Source organism: Mobula birostris, chromosome 19 (genome assembly GCF_030028105.1).
Source record: "Mobula birostris isolate sMobBir1 chromosome 19, sMobBir1.hap1, whole genome shotgun sequence".
In the NCBI taxonomy this organism is placed as follows: domain Eukaryota; kingdom Metazoa; phylum Chordata; class Chondrichthyes; order Myliobatiformes; family Myliobatidae; genus Mobula; species Mobula birostris.
In genome coordinates, this window is record NC_092388.1 from 61,172,841 (window position 1) to 61,190,812 (window position 17,972).

At 41.2% G+C, this 17,972-nt stretch overlaps 1 protein-coding gene across 1 annotated transcript in view; it reads left to right on the plus strand.

Annotated features, from left to right (window-relative positions):
- The window catches only part of lztfl1 (leucine zipper transcription factor-like 1), an 88,254-nt gene that overhangs the window by 49,798 nt on the left and 20,484 nt on the right, over window positions 1-17,972 (plus strand). The window contains exon 8 of the mRNA XM_072283073.1: window positions 14,124-14,300. Within this exon, the coding sequence (XP_072139174.1) occupies window positions 14,124-14,300 (177 nt within the window). The remainder of the gene's footprint in view (window positions 1-14,123; window positions 14,301-17,972) is intronic.

Sequence of the window (17,972 nt, forward strand, 5' to 3'; positions counted from 1 at the left end):
ATGGGAGCTCGTTCCACATGGCTACCACTCTCTGAGTAAAGAAGTCCCCCCTCGTGTTACCCCTAAACTTTTGCCCCTTAACTCTCAATTCATGTCCCCTTGTCTGAATCTCCGCTACTCTCAATGGAAAAAGCCTATCCACATCAACTCTATCTATCCCCCTCATGATTTTAAATACCTCTATCAAGTCCCCCCTCAACCTTCTACGCTCCAAAGAATAAAGACCTAACTTGTTCAACCTTTTTCTGTAACTTAGCTGCTGAAACCCAGGTAACATTCTGGTAAATCTCCTCTGTACTCTCTCTATTTTGTTGACATCTTTCCTATAATTCGGTGACCAGAACTGTACACAATACTCCAAACTTGGCCTCACCAATGCCTTGTACAATTTTAACATTACATCCCAACTCCTATACTCAATGCTCTGATTTATAAAGGCCAGCACACCAAAAGCTTTCTTCACCACCCTATCCACATGAGATTCCACCTTCAGGGAACTACGCACCATTATTCCTAGATCCCTCTGTTCTACTGCATTCCTCAATGCCCTACCATTTATCATGTATGCCCTATTTTGATTAGTCCTACCAAAATGTAGCACCTCACACTTATCAGCATTAAGCTCCATCTGCCATCTTTCAGCCCACTCTTCTAACTGGCCCAAATCTCTCTGCAAGCTTTGAAAACCTACTTCATTATCCACAACGCCACCTATCTTAGTATCATCTGCATACCTACTAATTCAATTTACCACCCCATCATCCATTATCCAATTAATATACATTAATGTATATGACAAACAACTTTGGACCCTGTACAGATCCCTGAGGCACACCACTAATCACTGGCCTCCAACCTGACAAACAGTTCTCCACCACTACTCTTCTGGCATCTCTCATCCAGCTACTGTTGAGTCCATTTTACTACTTCCATATTAATACCTAACAATTGAACTTTCCTAACTAACCTTCCGTGTGGAACCTTGTCAAAGGTCTTACTGAAGTCCATATAGACAACATCCACCGCTTTACCCTCATCAACTTTCCTAGTAACCTCTTCAAAAAATTCAATAAGATTTGTCAAACATGACCTTCCATGCACAAATCCATGTTGACTGTTCCTAATCAGACCCTGTCTATCCAGATAATTATATATACCATCTTTAAGAATACTTTCCATTAATTTACCCACCACTGACCTCAAACTTACAGGCCGATAGTTGCTAGATTTACTCTTAGAACCCTTTTTAAACAATGGAACCACATGAGCAATACGCCAATCCTCGTTTCTAATGATATTTGAAATATTTTTGTCAGAGCCCCTGCTATTTCTGCACTAACTTCCCTCAAGGTCCTAGGGATTATCCTGTCAGGACCCGGAGACTTATCCACTTTTATATTCCTTAAAAGCGTCAGTACTTCCTCTTCTTTAATCACTGAATTTCCATAACTACCCTACTTGTTTCCCTTACCTTACACAATTCAATATCCTTCTCCTTAGTGAATACCAAAGAAAAGAAATTGTTCAAAATCTCCCCCATCTCGTTTGGCTCTGCACATGGCTGTCCACTCTGATTCTCTAAGGGACCAATTTTATCCCTCACTATCCTTTTGCTATTAATAAAACTGTAGAAACCCTTTGGATTTATTTTCACCTTACTTGCCAAAGCAACCTCATATCTTTTTTTAGCTTTTCTAATCTCTTTCTTAAGATTCTTTTTACATTCTTTATATTCCTCGAGCACCTTATTTACTCCATGCTTCCTATATTTATTGTAGATCTCTCTCTTTTTCCAAACCAAGTTTCCAATATCCTTTGAAAACCATGGCTCTCTCAAACTCTTAACCTTTCCTTTCAACCTAACAGGAACATAAAGATTCTTTACCCTCAAAATTTCACCTTTAAATAACCTCCATTTCTCTATTTCTCCTTTCCCATAAAACAATTGTCCCAATCCATTCTTTCTAAATTCTTTCGCCTCTCCTCAAAGTTAGCCTTTCTCCAATCAAAAATCTCAACCCTGGGTCCAGTCCTATCCTTCTCCATAATTATATTGAAACTAATGGCATTGTGATCACTGGACCTGAAGTGCTCCCCAGCACATACCTCTGTCACCTGACCTATCTCATTCCCTAACAGAAGATCCAACACTGCCCCTTCTCTAGTTGGTACCTCTATGTTTTGCTGCAAAAAACTATCCTGCACACATTTTACAAACTCCAAACCATCCAGCCCTTTTACAGAATGGGCTTCCCAGTCTATATGTGGAAAATTAAAATCTCCCACAATCACAACCTTGTGCTTACTACAAATATCTGCTATCTCCTTACAAATTTGTCCCTCCAATTCTTGCTCCTCATTAGGTGGTCTATAATACACCCATACTAAGCGTTACTACACCTTTCCCTTTCCTCAATTCCACCCAAATAGCTTCCCTAGATGAGCCCTCTAATCTATCCTGCCAAAGCACAGCTGTAATATTTTCTCTGACAAGCAATGCAACACCTCCCCCTCTTGCCCCTCCGGTTCTGTCACATCTGAAGCAATGAAATCCAGGAATATTTAGTTGGCAATCACACCCCTCCTGCAACCATGTTTCACTAATAGCTACAACATCATATTTCCAGTTATCAATCCATGCTCTAAGCTCATCCACCTTTCTTACACTGCTCCTAGCATTAAAATAGATGCATTTAAGAAACTCTCCACCTCTTCCTCTCTGTTTATCCCTAATGGTGCAAACAACTTTGTTATCTTTTTCTTCCTTCTCCCCTACATCTTTGGTCTGAGCGCTCCCCTTCTTTCACCTGCCTATCCTCCATCACACACTGTCTACTAGCTTTCTCTATTTGTGAACTAACCTCCTCTCTCCTAGTCTTTCAGTTTGATTCCACCCCCAACCATTCTAGTTTAATGTCTCCACAAGTAGCCTTCACAAATCCCCCCCCCCCCCCCAGGATATTGGTCCCCCTAGGATTCAAGTGCAACCTGTCCTTTTTTTTACAGGTCACACCTGCCCCAAAAGAGGTCCCAATGATCCAGAAACTTGAATCCCTGCCCCCTGCTCCAATCCCTCAATCACACATTTATCCTCCACCTCATTCCATTCGTACTCTCACTGTCGTGTGGCACAGGCAGTAATCCCAAGAATATTACTTTTGGGGTCCTTCTCAACTCCCTTCCTAACTCCCTATATTCTCCTTTCAGGACCTCTTCCCTTTTCCTACCTATGTCATTGGTACCTATATGTACCACGACCTCTGGCTCCTCACCCTCCCACTTCAGGATATCTTGGACGTGATCAGAAACATCCTGGACCCTGGCACCAGGGAGGCAAACTACCATCCGGGTCCCCTGACTGCATCCACAGAATCGCCTGTCTGACCCCCTAACTATCAAGTCCCCTATTACTACTGCCCTCCTCTTCCTTTCCCTACCCTTCTGAGCTACAGGGTCGGACTCTGTGCCAAAGGCACGGCCACTGTTGCTTCCCCCAGGTAGGCTGTCCCCCTCAACAGTACTCAAACAGGAGTACTTATTGTCAAGGGGTACAGCCACTGGGGTACTGTCTGGTACCTGACTCTTCCCCTTCCCCCTCCTAACTGTGACCCACTTGTCTGCCTCAAGTGGCCCCGGTGTGACCACCTGCCTATGACTCCTCTCTATCAACTCCTCGCTCTCCCTGACCAGACGAAGGTCATTGAGCTGCAGCTTCAGTTCCCTAACACGGTCCCTTACCTGGCGCAGATGTCGACGTCCGGGAGGCTAGGAGACTCCAGGACCTCCCACATCCAACACCGAGAACAGCAAGCTGCCCTCACACTCGTACTTCCCCCTTTCCTCAAATATCAGGAAAAATTGAAAACCAAACCTACTTTGCCTTGCCCGTTTCCGCCTAAGCCCGTTGAGCCAAAACCCTTAAGCCTTCACTCTGCTCCCGGCTCACTCCGCTGACTGCAAAATGATGCTGCCCGCTGTATAAGGCTATGTTCCTTTTAAATCTTCCGTGCTTCACTGCCCGACATCGCACGCCTGTGCAGTCCTGCCTCTCTGACCTGTGATGAGAGGAAGAAAAAATCAGAATGGTTCCTGCCTCACTCCCGCTCCGATTCTCAGACTTCCTTCTCCAAATTGCCTCAAGATAGCAAGCAGCTCCTCCTCTTCAATCTGTATTGGTTCCATGACCTCACTACTTGTTTGCCGTATTTCCATAGACTCCATGCCAGTTTCCTTAGTAAATACAGACACAAAAAACCCATTTAAGATCTCCCCCATTTCTTTTGGTTCCATACACAACTGACCAGTCTGATCTTCAAGAGGACCAATTTTATCCCTTACTATCCTTTTGTTCTTAATATACCTGTAGAAGCTTTTTGGATTATCCTTCACCTTGACTGCCAAAGCAACCTCATGTCTTTTAGCCCTCCTGATTTCTTTCTTAAGTATTTTTTTTGCGCTTTTTGTACTCCTCAAGCACCTTGTTTGGTCCCTGTTTCCTATACATGCCATACATCTCTCTCTCTTCTTCTTTATCAGAGTTCCAATATCCCTTGAGAACCTTATTCACTTTGCCTTTAATTCTGACAGGAACATACAAACTCTGCACTCTCAAAATTTCTCCTTTGAAGGCCTCCCACTTACCAATCACATCCTTGCCAGAGAACAACCTGTCCAAATCCACCCTTTTTAGGTCCTTTCTCATTTCTTCAAATTTGGCCTTTTTCCAGTTTAGAACCTCAACCCAAGGACCAGATCTATCTTTATCCATGATCAAGTTGAAGCTAATGGTGTTATGGTCACTGGAACCGAAGTGTTCTCCTACATACACTTCCATCATCTGTCCTAACTTGTTTCCTAATAGGAGATCTAATATTGCATCCTCTCTAGTTGGTAGCCCTATATACTGATTTAGAAAACTTTCCTGAACACATTTTACAAACTCTAACCCATCTAGACCTTTAACAGTACGGGAGTCCCAATCAATAATGTGGAAAATTAAAATCCCCTACTATCACAACTTTGTTTCCTACAGTTGTCTGCAATCTCTCTGCAGATTTTCTCCTCCAATTCTCGCTGACTATTGGGTGGTCTATAATACAACTCCATTAATGTGGTCATATCTTTCCTGTTTCTCAGCTCCACCCACAAGCCCTCTAATCTGTCCTGCCTGAGCGCTGCTGTAACATTTTCCCTGACTAGCAATGCCAAACCCCCATCCTTCATTCCTCTGCCTCTATCACGTCTGAAACATCGGAATCCTGGAACACTAAGCTGCCAGTCCTGCCCCTCCTGTAGCCTAGTTTCTCTAATGGCTATATTGTCGTAATTCCATGTGTCAATCCATGCCATCAGCTTGTCTGCCTTCCCCACAATACTCCTTGCATTGAAATAGACACACCTCAGAAGATTATTACCACCACACACAACCATGTGAAAATATTTAACTGGGGGAAGGCTTATTATATTGGACAGTATTAAAGGCATCTGTTAGTCTTGCAAAACCATGGACCTGCACCTGGAAAGTCTTCACTCTCCAGGGCGCAGGCCTGGGCAAGGTTGTATGGAAGACCAGCAGTTGCCCATGCTGCAAGTCTCCCCTCTCCACGACACCAATGTTGTCCAAGGGAAGGGCATTAGGACCCATACAGCTTGGGGTTCTGGATACGTTTGTCCCTCTGAGATGGGAAAGCATGATAAGTTGAAAGAACCATATTTAACAAGGGATGTGGAACATTTAGTCAAGAGAAAGAAGGAAACATGCTAAAGGTTTAGGAAGCAAAAATCATACAGGGTTCCTGAGAGTTGGAAGGTAGCCAAAAAGGAGATTAGGAAGAGACTTGGGAAATCTGGAAAGGGACATAAGAAGGCCTTAGCAAGCAGGATTAAGGAAAACCCCAAGATGTTCAACACATATGTGAATAGCAGGTGGATATCTGGAGTGAAAGTAGGACGACTCTGGGATAAAGGGAAAAAGAAGTCCCTAGGGTTGGCGGGGATGAGGAATGTCTTTAATAAATGCTTTGTTTCAGTATTCACCGATGAGGGGACCTTTGATAAATGTGAATCAGCGCAGAACAGGTAAATGTAGTGGAACAAGTTGAACTATGGAAAGAGATAGTGTTGGAGCTTCTCAAAAACACTAGAGTAGATAGGTCCTTGGGGCTGGGTGGGATATTCTCCAAATTACTTTAGGATGTGAGAGAGTGAGACCAGTGAGTTTTGTGTCAGTGGTGGGCAAACTAATGGAGAGGATTCTTGGAGACAGAAATTATAAGCATTTGGAGAAGCATAGTCTTATTAGTGATAGTCAGCATGGATTTGTGAGGATAGTCATGCCTCATGAGCCTGATTAACTGTTTTAAAGAGGTGACAAAACAAATTGATGAAATAGAGCGGTGGATATGGTGGATATAGTGCAGTGCTTGACACAGTTCCCAAGGTAGGCTCATCCAGAAAATCTTGAGGAATATGGGATCCTTGGAAACTTTGCTATGTGGATTCAGAATTAACTTTCCCTTAGAAGGCAGAGGGTGATGGTAGATGCAGTGTATTCTGCCTGGAGGTCAGTGACTAGTGATGTTTCACAGGGATCTGTTCTATGACTACTATTATTTGTGATTTTTAAAAGTGACTTGGATGAGGGACTGGATGAGTAGCTTAGCAGATGATGTGAAGTTTGGTGTTGTAAATACTGTAAAAGGTTATTGTAGGTTACAATGGGATAGACACAGCTTGCTGAGCTGGGTGGAGAAGTGGCAGATGGATTTCAATGTGAAAAAGTGTGAAATGATACACTTTGGAAGGTCGAACTTGAAGGCAGAATACAAGGTTAATAGTTGGAATCTTATCAGCATGGAGGAGCATAGGGATCTTGGACTAAGTCCATAAATCCCTCAAAGTTACTGTGCAAGTTGATAGGGTGGTTAAGAAGGCATTTGAAGTGCTGCCCTTCATAGTTGGGGATTGAGTTCAAGGTAATGTTGAAGTTGTTAATAAAAACACTGGTTAGACCACATTTGGGGTATTGTGTTCGTTTCTGGTTACCTCATGGGAAGGATGTGGAAGCTTTAGAGATGGCGCAGAGAAGATTTGCTAGGATGCTGGCTGGTTTAGAAATCATATCTTATCAGGAAAGGTTGAATGAGCTAGAGCTTTTCTCTTTGGAGCGAAGGAGGATGCGAGGTGATTTGATAGAGGTATATAAAATTGTGAGAGGAATAGATAGAGTGAACAGCCAGTATCTTATTCCCAGGAGAGCAATGGCCAATACCAGAGAAATCCATTTAATGAGAGTGGAGAAATGTTTAGGGGAGATGTCAAGGTAGTTATTTTTTAAACACAGATTGGTGGGTGCCTGGACACTTCCTTGTTAATGCAATAATCAGCCAATCATGTGCAGCAACCCAATGCATAAAAACATGCAGATGTGGCCAAGAGGTTCAATTATTGTTCAGACCAAACATTAGAATGTGGAAGAAATGTGATCTAAGTTACTTTGATTGGAGAATGATTGTTGGTGCCATACGGGGTAGCTTGAGTATCTCAAACTGCCAATCTCCTGGGGTTTTCATGCATAAGTCTCTCGAGTTAACAGAATGGTATGAAAACCGCCCCCCCAGTGAATCGCAGTTCTGAGGAAGAAATGCCTTGTTAATGAGAGAACTCAGAGGAGAATGGCCAGGCTGGTTCAAGCTGACAGAAAAGAGACAGTAACTCAAGTAGCCTTTATAAATCAGAGCATTGAGTAGAGGAGTTGGGATGTAATGTTGAAACTGTATAAGGCATTGGTGCGGCCAAATTTGGAGTATTGTGTACAGTTCTGGTCACCGAATTATAGGAAAGATGTCAATAAAATTGAAAGAGTACAGAGGAGATTTACTAAAATGTTGCCTGGGTTTCATCTCCTAAGATACAGAGAAAGATTGAACAAGTTAGGTCTTTATTCTTTGGAGCGTAGAAAGTTGAGGGGGGACTTGATAGAGGTATTTAAAATTGAGGAGGACAGATAGAGTTGACGTGGATAGGCTTTTTCCATTGAGAATGGGGGAGATTCAAACAAGAGGATATGAGTTGAGAGTTAAAGGGCAAAAGTTTAGGGGTAACATGAGGGGTAAATTCTTTACTCAGAGTGGTAGCTCTGTGGAACGAGCTTCCAGCAGAAGTGGTTGATGCAGGTTCGATGTTGTCATTTAAAGTTAAATTGGATAGATATATGGACAGGAAAGGAATGGAGGGTTATGGGCTGAGTGCAGGTCGGTGGGACTAGGTGAGAGTAAGAGTTCGGCACGGACTAGAAGGGCCGAGATGGCCTGTTTCCGTGCTGTAATTGTTATATGGTTATCGCCACATATTACTACAGTGGTGTGCTGCAGAGCATTTCTGAATGTACAACATGTCAAACCTTGAAGTGGATGGGCTCAAACAGCAGAAGACTGCAAATATACACTCAGTCAGCATTTTCTTAGTTTCAGCAGGTACCTAATAAACTCGCCACTGAGTGTATGAGGGAAGGGTTAGATTGATCGTGGAGTAGATTTATGTAGGTTGGACAGCATTGTCAGCCGTAGAACTTTTTCTGTACTGTACTATGTTCTAGGTTCTGAGGTGAGTGCTGTAGATATTTACTGTCAGGCAGATCTAGCACTCTTACTGCAGAGATTAAAGCAAAGAGACACTGGAGATTGAATGATGTGAGACCCCAGAAACTGATCAACAGGCAGGCCTGACATGGTTTGGAGTCTGACCAGCTGGCAGGCCTGACACTATGTAAAGTTCTGGAAATAGACCAGTGGGCAGGTTCTCAGTACTTGAAGCCCCATAGGCTGACCATTGCACAGGGACTAACTGCAAAAACCCAGAGACTAACTATGAATCAGCCTAACACTATGTGACACCCCACAAACTAATCAACAAGCAGGCCTGATACCATGACGGTCTTGGAGACCAAACTAAGAGCAGTGCTGGCATTGTGTGAGACTCCAAAGATTGATTATTAGGCAGGCCTGATGTCACATCAAACCCCGGAGACCAACTGGACATTGACACCAATTTGCATAGTCTTCACCTCCCTTGACAGAGGAACTGGCATTGCATGAGGTTCTAGTATCAGGGCTGCCCCCTCACCAACATCAGAAGAAATCTGAAATAAAGTATGCCAGCTCAGTAGAAGGAGCAAGTTGATGTTGTACCTTTGGAATATTGGAAGGCCACAAGTAAAGTGACACAGAAAAGATTATTGAAGAAAATCTGTGGATGAGATTGGGAGTAGTGTTCTAGCTTGGACTGATGATCAGTTAATGAATAGAAAAATGATTAGACATAGATGAGTCATTTTTAGGGTGGAAAACTGTGACCAGTAGAGTGCTGCCAAGGATCACATTCGTTATCTATATCTACCAATTAGGTGAGGAAGAGAAGTATAATATGTCTAGATTTATAATGTTACAAAGCTAGGTGGCAGTGTGGGCTATGAGGAGGATGTGGCGAGGTTTTAGGAAGATAGAAGTCAGTTAAGTGAAGAGATGAAGTTGAAGCACATAGAATACACTGAAAAAGTATGAAATAATCCACTTTGGTAGAAAAAAAACAGAAAAGCAGAGTGTTTTTACATGATGGTGGGTTAAAAAGTATAGCTTTTCAAAAGTACCTTGTGCTTTGTGCACAATTCACTTAAAGTTAAAATACAGCTGCAGCAAGCAATTGGGAAAAGAATGTGGGTGTAAGAACAGAAAAGCCTTCCCCTGCTAGTGGACAGGAGCATTTGAGTAGGAAGAATTGTATACAAATTTGACATCAAGGACACACTCTTGTGTAACTAAAGTAATAATAATAATAACAGTAATAGTTAAATAAGAAATTTTCCTACATTGGTCTGTAGCCTTGGCTTTGGTACAGACAAGTAAACTAGGTGCTCCTAAGTTCATCAAAGTTGTATGGCCTTGTTATCTGACCTTGGTTTTGTGATGTTTGGCCTGGTTTGTGGATTTCCGACACTACCCCAATCCCTCTATTGGCTTTATGAAGGAACTGACATCCGTAATCAAATTCCACAAGACACCCAAATTTCCTTTTAGGTGAACAAAATCCTTCACAATACTGGACTATTGGGAATAAGAAATCTGTGAAATTTTAGTTAGGCGACAGCTATATTCCTCAACACAGAGATCGATGTTTTGGGCTGACAGGTTTAAAGTTATTAACAGATAAATTATTAGATGGTTAATTCTTTCAACGTGAAATAATTCTGGAATTCACTGCCTGAAATGGTGATAGTCACCAACTTTCATTGCATTTAAAAAAATGTTACTAAGCAGTGATAAGTTAGTTATAGAGCTGTAGAGCATAGAAACACACACTTCAGTCCACCAAACCTGAGTTGACTATCAATTTTACACAGGTCCTGTTTTATTTTCCCCCCATCTTAATTGACTTTCCCAGATTCTTCCAGTCATTATGGGTCAACTAACCTACAAACTGTAAATCTTTAAGAAATGGGAGGGAATGGACTGTCCAGAGCAATTTCACAAAGAAATAGATAGAACACGTAAATTTCACACTTACAATGTCACCCTAAAGAACAATTTGCTTTTGGTGAGAGTAAAGTTATAATCACTGAATGTTCAGGAGAAGATTGACTATTGCATCTGATCGAGGAGTTAGGTGTAGTGTTTTACTAATTTGTGCAGTTTGGTGCCATGGGAGGGGCTGTGAAGGAGGGACTGCCAGAGTATTTGTAATGTTACTTTACTGGCCTCTGCACTCCCCCTATCTCCAACCCTCCCCTTGCCATTCCCCATATCTGACAATCACCCGCCGCACCCCATCTGTGAACCCTCCCCCTTCTCTGACCATCACCACAATTTCTACATATTCCATAAATGCTGCATTCCTGGTATCATAGCACAGTTCATGGGTTCTCTACAAGATTTCCCTTTCCATGTGGAACAATAGGAACAATACTGCATTTGAGGCCTGATGAGTGATGATGAAAGTAGAACTCCATGCCACTTTTTGTCAAATCCAGATCCTACATTTTGTTGTGACCACTTTATTAAATTTCCCTTTTGTCATCAAATATTCCCAGAATATTCTGTTCTTTGTACTTCTACATAGTACTGTTCAGTTGGTGTTTCCTTTCCAAATGTGCCTTTTAATGCTTCATTGTGATAAATTTCATCTTTGTTTCCATTCATCATCCTGAAGTCTACTACAGTCCTCCTCACAAGGTTATACCTTCAAGTTTTATGTTTCTGCAATATTCAGAAAGTTGCCTTCTAACCCCAATTAAAATATAAACTATCAGAAGGAGCTGTATTCCCCTGGGAAACCACTTTCTATAGTAGAAGGAGATGTGGGGAGAGTATAACTCAGAGTATACTCTGCTTCTTGACATAATTAGTTTGATGCTCAAACACTTTAAAAACCTGTCTTGGAATGTTAACTGTTATGTAGGATTTTATCAAGTGCTTTCTGAATAACATTTTGCTCATAACTGCATTTCTTCCATCTACCTATGATCCCATGTAGTTGTCTTTAAACATGCCTATTATTTGTCATTTATAAACTCGTGTTCTTCCAAGTCACGATTAATTTTCTCTCTGCTTATGGTTCTAGAAGACCTTCTGTTACCACTTAGGTGTTTGATCTCCTGTCTTTGTTCTACGCCCTTATTTTTAAATAGATTATTTAAAAAAAGATTTATAACTCTTTAGTCCTCTGCAAAGAGTGCTTCTATTCAAAAAGAAGAAATTGTGGCCAGTTCCTTGTCTACTCCTTAGTTCCAAGGATGCAGCGTTTCTGCACCTGACAGCTTTTTTACTTTCTGGCTAATGAACTTCTATGAGCTTGTGTACTTTTATCCCTCCCTCCATTTCCCAAACAACTCTCACATAGCTCAGAAACAGGCCCTCGCTTGGCACACACAGCCCATGCCAACAGTTTCCTACTCATAAACACAAGAAATTCTGCAGATATTGGAAATCCAAAGCAAAATGTAAAAAATGCTGGAGGAACACAGCAGGTCGGGCACCTTTCATAGAAAGGAACAAACAGTTGTTCAATGTTTCGGGCTGAGATCCTTCTTCAGGACTGGAAAGGAAGGGGGAAAGATGCCAGAATAGAAAGGTGAGGGAAGAGGAAGAAGGATAACTAGAAGCTGATAGATGAAGCTAGGCAGGTAGGAAAGGTAAAGGGCTGGAAGATGAAGATGGAGAGATAGTAATTGGGGACAAAGAAATAGTGGATGAACTTTTAAGTATTTTGTGTCAGCCTTCACTGTGGAAGACACTAGTGGTATGCCAGAAATTTGAGAGTATCCTGGTAGAAGTGAGTGTAGAAGTGTTTTAGAAGCTAAAAGGTCTAAAGGTATATAAGAAAACTGGACCAGGCGGACTACACCCACAGTTCTGAAAGAGGTAGCTGAAGAGGTTGTGGAAGAATTAGTAGTGATAGTTCATGAATCACTGGGTTCTGGAATGGTTCCAGAGGATTGGAAAATTGCAAATGTCACTCCACTCTCTAGGAAGTGAGGCAAAAAGCAGAACTTATAGGCCAGTTAGCTTGACTTCAGTTGGGAAGATGTTGGAATCCATTATTAAATATGGAGTTTTGGTGTACTTGGAGGCACATGATAAAATAGGCCAAAGTCAGTATGGTTTCTTTAAAAGGGATATCCGTCAGGAGACCAGTGCAAGATGAGAGTGTGTCTGTGAGTGGGGAGGGGTGGCAAGGCACTCAGACATGTGTGCTGGGTGGCAGCAAGGTTTTAAGAACTCTTAACAGTGTGGGAGAAGAAGCTTTTATCCAGCCTGATGGTTCTGGTTCTTATGCTGTGGTACCTTCTGCCTGACGGCAGGAGGTCAAAGAGATTGTGGGAAGAATCAGAGGAATCTTTGACAGTGCTGGAGGCACTGCATGCGCTGCACTTCTGACATAGCCCTCAAAGTGGGGGAGAGAGACCAACGATGATGTTCTCAGCTATCCTCACTATCTGTTACAGGATCTTGCAATCTGAAGCATTGCAATTCTCATACCAGACGGTGATGCAGCTGGTCAGGACACTCTTGATGCTCCAGTAGAATGTGGTGAGAATGGTTGGTGGGTGGGGTGGACCCTTGCTTGCCCTAGTGTGCTCAGGAAGTGGAGGTTCTGCTCTGCTTCTTGGCTAAAGGAGTGGTTTTGAGGATCTAGGTGAGATTGTCAGTAACCAAGAAACATGGTGCTCCTGACACTCTCCATGGAGAAGCTGTTGATGTGCAATAGGAAATGTTCAACCTGTATCTTCCTGAAGTCCACAAACATCTCTAGTCTTGTTCACATTGAAACTCAAGTTGTTGTGTGTACACCACAAGCTGCTCCAACTCCTCCCTGTGTGCTATTTTATTATTGTTGTTGATAAGTCCAACCACTGTTATGTCCGCAGCAAAGTTAATGATGTGGTTAGAACTGAATCTGACAGTACAGTCGTGTGCTAGATAATTGGGTTAGGTAGGTTAGTAAGACATGATTAGATAAATTTTTTTTTGCATAGTAGGGGAAATAAGGATTATGGTGAAAAGATAGGCAGGCGGAGCTGAGTTCATGGCCAGATCAGCTATGATAGCTTAGTCCTGCTGTTATTTCCTATGTCCTAAATCAGGATTGAACTGGGGTAGCACTACCAGCTGCTTCATTTTGCACAATTGTATCCTGTACAATTACTGGCCAAGAGCTGGGAAGTGGAATTGGACGGGAATAGCATTTGTTTTGAACTCGAGAGGTAGAATGGTCTCATGCCTCATAGATTTCTGTGATTCTGAGGTTTCAAATTTGGGAACCTTGCCAGTTATTTTATTTTAAAATTTGAAAATTTTTTAAACCATACTACTAAAGAATAGATATATTTTTGTAAATGTTATTGTTGTCTATTGCATGTTTGTGACTAGAGTCCTATTTTAATTGAAATTTACTTACTTCCCGTTGGCTGCCTGAATGGTGCTTTGGTATGTATTATTTAATAATCCCAGATCATATTGAATTGCATTGAAGTATAAAAGCACACAATAGGTATAATAGTCAACTACATTTACTTTTCTAATGGCCTTTTATATTACAGTAATTAACAATTACATTTCAATTTTTTTTAGTCCAAATTGAAAACACAGGAGATTGCTGATCTTGAAGCGACATTGGCCAGGCTGAAGGCTGATTTTGAGAAGAGCCTGAATAAGAGCAGTGAGAACCAGAAAAGTTTAGAAAATAATCTCATTGCCACCAAACATGATCTGCTAAAAGTACAAGAAGATCTTTTGTTAGCTGAGAAGGTTTGTATTGAATTCCCTGTCATTGAATAGAAATGGATAATTGCTCGTAAATTGGTAAATAGAGTTATTATTGTCACATGTACCAAGGTACAGTGAAAAGCTTGAATTGCATATCGTCCATACAAATCAATGTATTTCAATGAGCATTGAGATAAATGGTACCGAATAAAGTGTTGTCGTTCAGAGAAATAAGTTTCAAGGTCACAGTGAGGTAGATTGTGAGGTCAAGAATCCATCTTATCATACAAGGGAAACATTCAGTAGTCTTATAACAGCAGGTTAGAAGCTAGAGCCTTGCAGTACATTTTCAGGATTTTGTGTTTTCTTCCCGATTGGAAGGGAGAAGAGAGAATGTCCAGGGTGTGTGTGTCTTTGATTGTGTTGGCTGACTTACTGAGGTACCAGTACCAGTCATCCATTTTAAGATGAGTGGAGGAAAGTTTAGGAAAGATGTCAGAGGTAGATTTTTTTTACACAGACGCCTGGAACGTCTGGAACGCACTGCCAGGCACAATGCAGAGGGTGATAACAATCCAAAGCATTTCACTGTATGTTTCGATGTACATGTGATAAATAAATCTGCATCTGATACAATAGCGACTTTTAAAAGACTAAGAAAGGCTGAGATTAGAAAATGGGCCTAAAGGTTAAAGTCCAACAGACAGCGAGAAAAACAAATAAGTGGGTAGAACAGGGAACAGTACAACACGTGAAAAGACCCTTCACATTATGTTTATGCCAAATATAATGCTAATTTAAACAAATCCCATCTGCTTGCACATGGTCCACATCCTTCCATTCACTACTTGTTCATGTATGTGTTTAAATGGCTCTTAAACATTGCTATCACATCTGCTTCTACTACTACCCCTGGCAGCACATCCCAGGCACCTGCTACTCTGTGTGTTAAACAAAAAGTTTGCCTTATCGATCTTCTTTCAACTTGGCCCTTCCACCCATTGAAAACTATGCCCTCTGGTTTTTGATATATCCAGTTAGGGAAGAAGACTATCTATCATAATTCTATGAACTTCTATTAGGTCATCGTTCAGCCTTTGATGCTCCAGAGATAATAAAGTCAGTCAATCTTCTTATAGCCAATATACTTCAATCCAGGCAACATCCTGGTGAGCCTCTGCACTTTAATTCAGGCTATAGCGGGGAAAAAAAGTTATGAGAGAAAGTAGAATCCAACTGCATTGTACTCATAATTGATTTAATGCTGACCTTTTAGGGAGGTAATCTTTCCATCCCTGACTTCACTGGAACTACATGCTCTAGTCCCATACAGAGATGAATTTGTATCTACACACTCGAATGCCTAACAAGTAATTTTAAGATAAATATGCAGGTTTTCCAGAAATGATGAACATATTGCTGGATATGCTATCAGTGCCCACTTCTAGAATGAATGTATATTTCACAGAAAGATACGCTCGGAAGCTCATTGTCACAGTTTGAAAGAGCCATTACAATTAGCCTTGTTTTGCTTTTTCCATTTAGCTCTATAATTTCCTTTTAAAGTTTAAAATCACAGTTGCAAGAAAATGTTTGTGAACTCTTTGAAATTATCTGTTTTTCTGCATTAGTTACTCAAAATGTGGTTTTATCCTCAACTAAGTCACAATAGACAGACACAATCTGTCTAAACTAATAATACGCAAACAATTGTACTTCTCGACAATACTGAGTATACCATTTAAACAGTCACAGTCTAGCCTCAAAAAAGAATGTGAACCTCTGGGGTAATGTCTTCTACAAAAGCTATTTGGAATTAGGCATTCCAATCAATGAGACGAGCCTTACAGAGCCTGCTCTTCTCAAGAGAGATCTGTTTATGTGCACCATGCATCGATCAAGACAACTTTCAGAGGACCTAAGGAGAAGAATTGTAGAGATGCATGAAGCTAGAAAAGGTTACAAAAGCATTTCTAAAGATCTGAGTGTTCGTCGGTCCACAGTAAGAGAAATTGTCTACAAATGGAGGAAATTCAGTACTGTTGCTACTCTCCCTAGGAGTGGATGGACATCCTACAAAGATCAGTGCTGAAGGAGGTGAAAAAGAACCCAAGGGTAATAGAAAACCTGCTGAAATCTCTAGAACTTGCTAAAGTCTCTGTTTGACTGTAAGAAAAATACAGAACAAGAAGTTTGCAAAAGACCACCTGGGGTGTTCCCCAACACTTCTGGGACAATGTTCCTTGGACAGAAGTGACAAAAGTTAAACTTTTTGGCAGAAGTGCATATTGCTATGCTTGGAAGGAAAAGGGTACTCACACCGACACCAAAACCTCATCACAACTGTGAAGCATGGTGGAAGGAGCATCATGATTTAAGGCTGCTTTGCTGCCTCAGGGCTTGAACAGCTTGTAATTGTGAGAGAACAGTGAATCCAAAATTGTATCAAGACATTTTACGGGAGAATGTCAGGGTAGAGGTCTATCACCTGAAGCTTAATAGAAGTTGGATGATGCAACAAGACAATGAGTAAATCAACATCAGAATGGTTTAAAAAGAAGAACTTTAATGTTTTGGAATGGCCAAGTCAGACCTTAACCCAATTGAAATGCTGTGGCATGACCTGAAGAGGGATGTTCATGCAAGGTATCCCAGAAATATTGATGAACTGAAACAGTTTTGTATGGAGGGATGGTCTAAAATTCCTCCTTGTCAATGTGCAAGTCTGATCAGCAACTATTGGAAACGTTTGGTGGAGGTTATTGTGACTCAAGGACCTTCTACTAGTCCTCAAATACAAGGGTTCACATACTTTTTCCAGCCTGGACTGTGAATGAGTAAACAATGTGTTCAATAAAGACATGAAAAGTACAAATGTTTGTGTGTTATTAGTTGAGGCAGATTGTGTGTGTCTATTATTGTGACTTGGATGAAGATCATACCACATTTTATGAGTAATTAATGCAGAAAAACCAGTAATTGTGAAGGATTCACAAACATTTTCTTGCAACTGTAAATCTACTTACTTAACCTTTTAGTTAGTGGATACCAGATTCATATTAATTGCTACATAAAAATATTTTATCCCATTTAAGAGTTTAAAAACATTAATATTGGATGCAGGGAAACAATCCATAAGTTACTTGTGGTTCCACAGGTGCAGTGGGTTGTTATATGTGAGTAGTTAGCTGATCTCCAACAGAGAAGTGTTATATTTGAACAGATTGCCGCCTTGCAGGTGGAGAAAGACGCCACACATGAGCAGATTGCTATCCTACATAGAAGAGATATGGTGCACTTGAACTAATATATACCAGAAATGGTGGCTTGATCTGCAGGGTCAGGGTACTGATTTCCCCCTTAGCAAGGGGACCGAATCATCTTTGTTGAGACACTCACCCATGTCCTACAGCTAGATTGCCAGACTGCTCCTTCAGTTGGTCCTGGACAGATGCCTGTAGCTGGCCAGTCTTGAGGAGGTCTTTGTGTACACAAGCTGAAAAGGAGCAGGTTTTCAGCAGACTGACTGCAGCCATTCGAAGGACTCTCTTGTATATTGCTAGAGAGCTCCTTGTGGTGCTCTGTCAAAACCACATATATGGTAGTGAAATAGGAAAATTACTAGGGCATGATTTTACTAAAAATGTTATGATTTTCAGTGTTTGTTATTTGATTTTCAATATACTGTATAAATAATACTGAATACACTGAAAT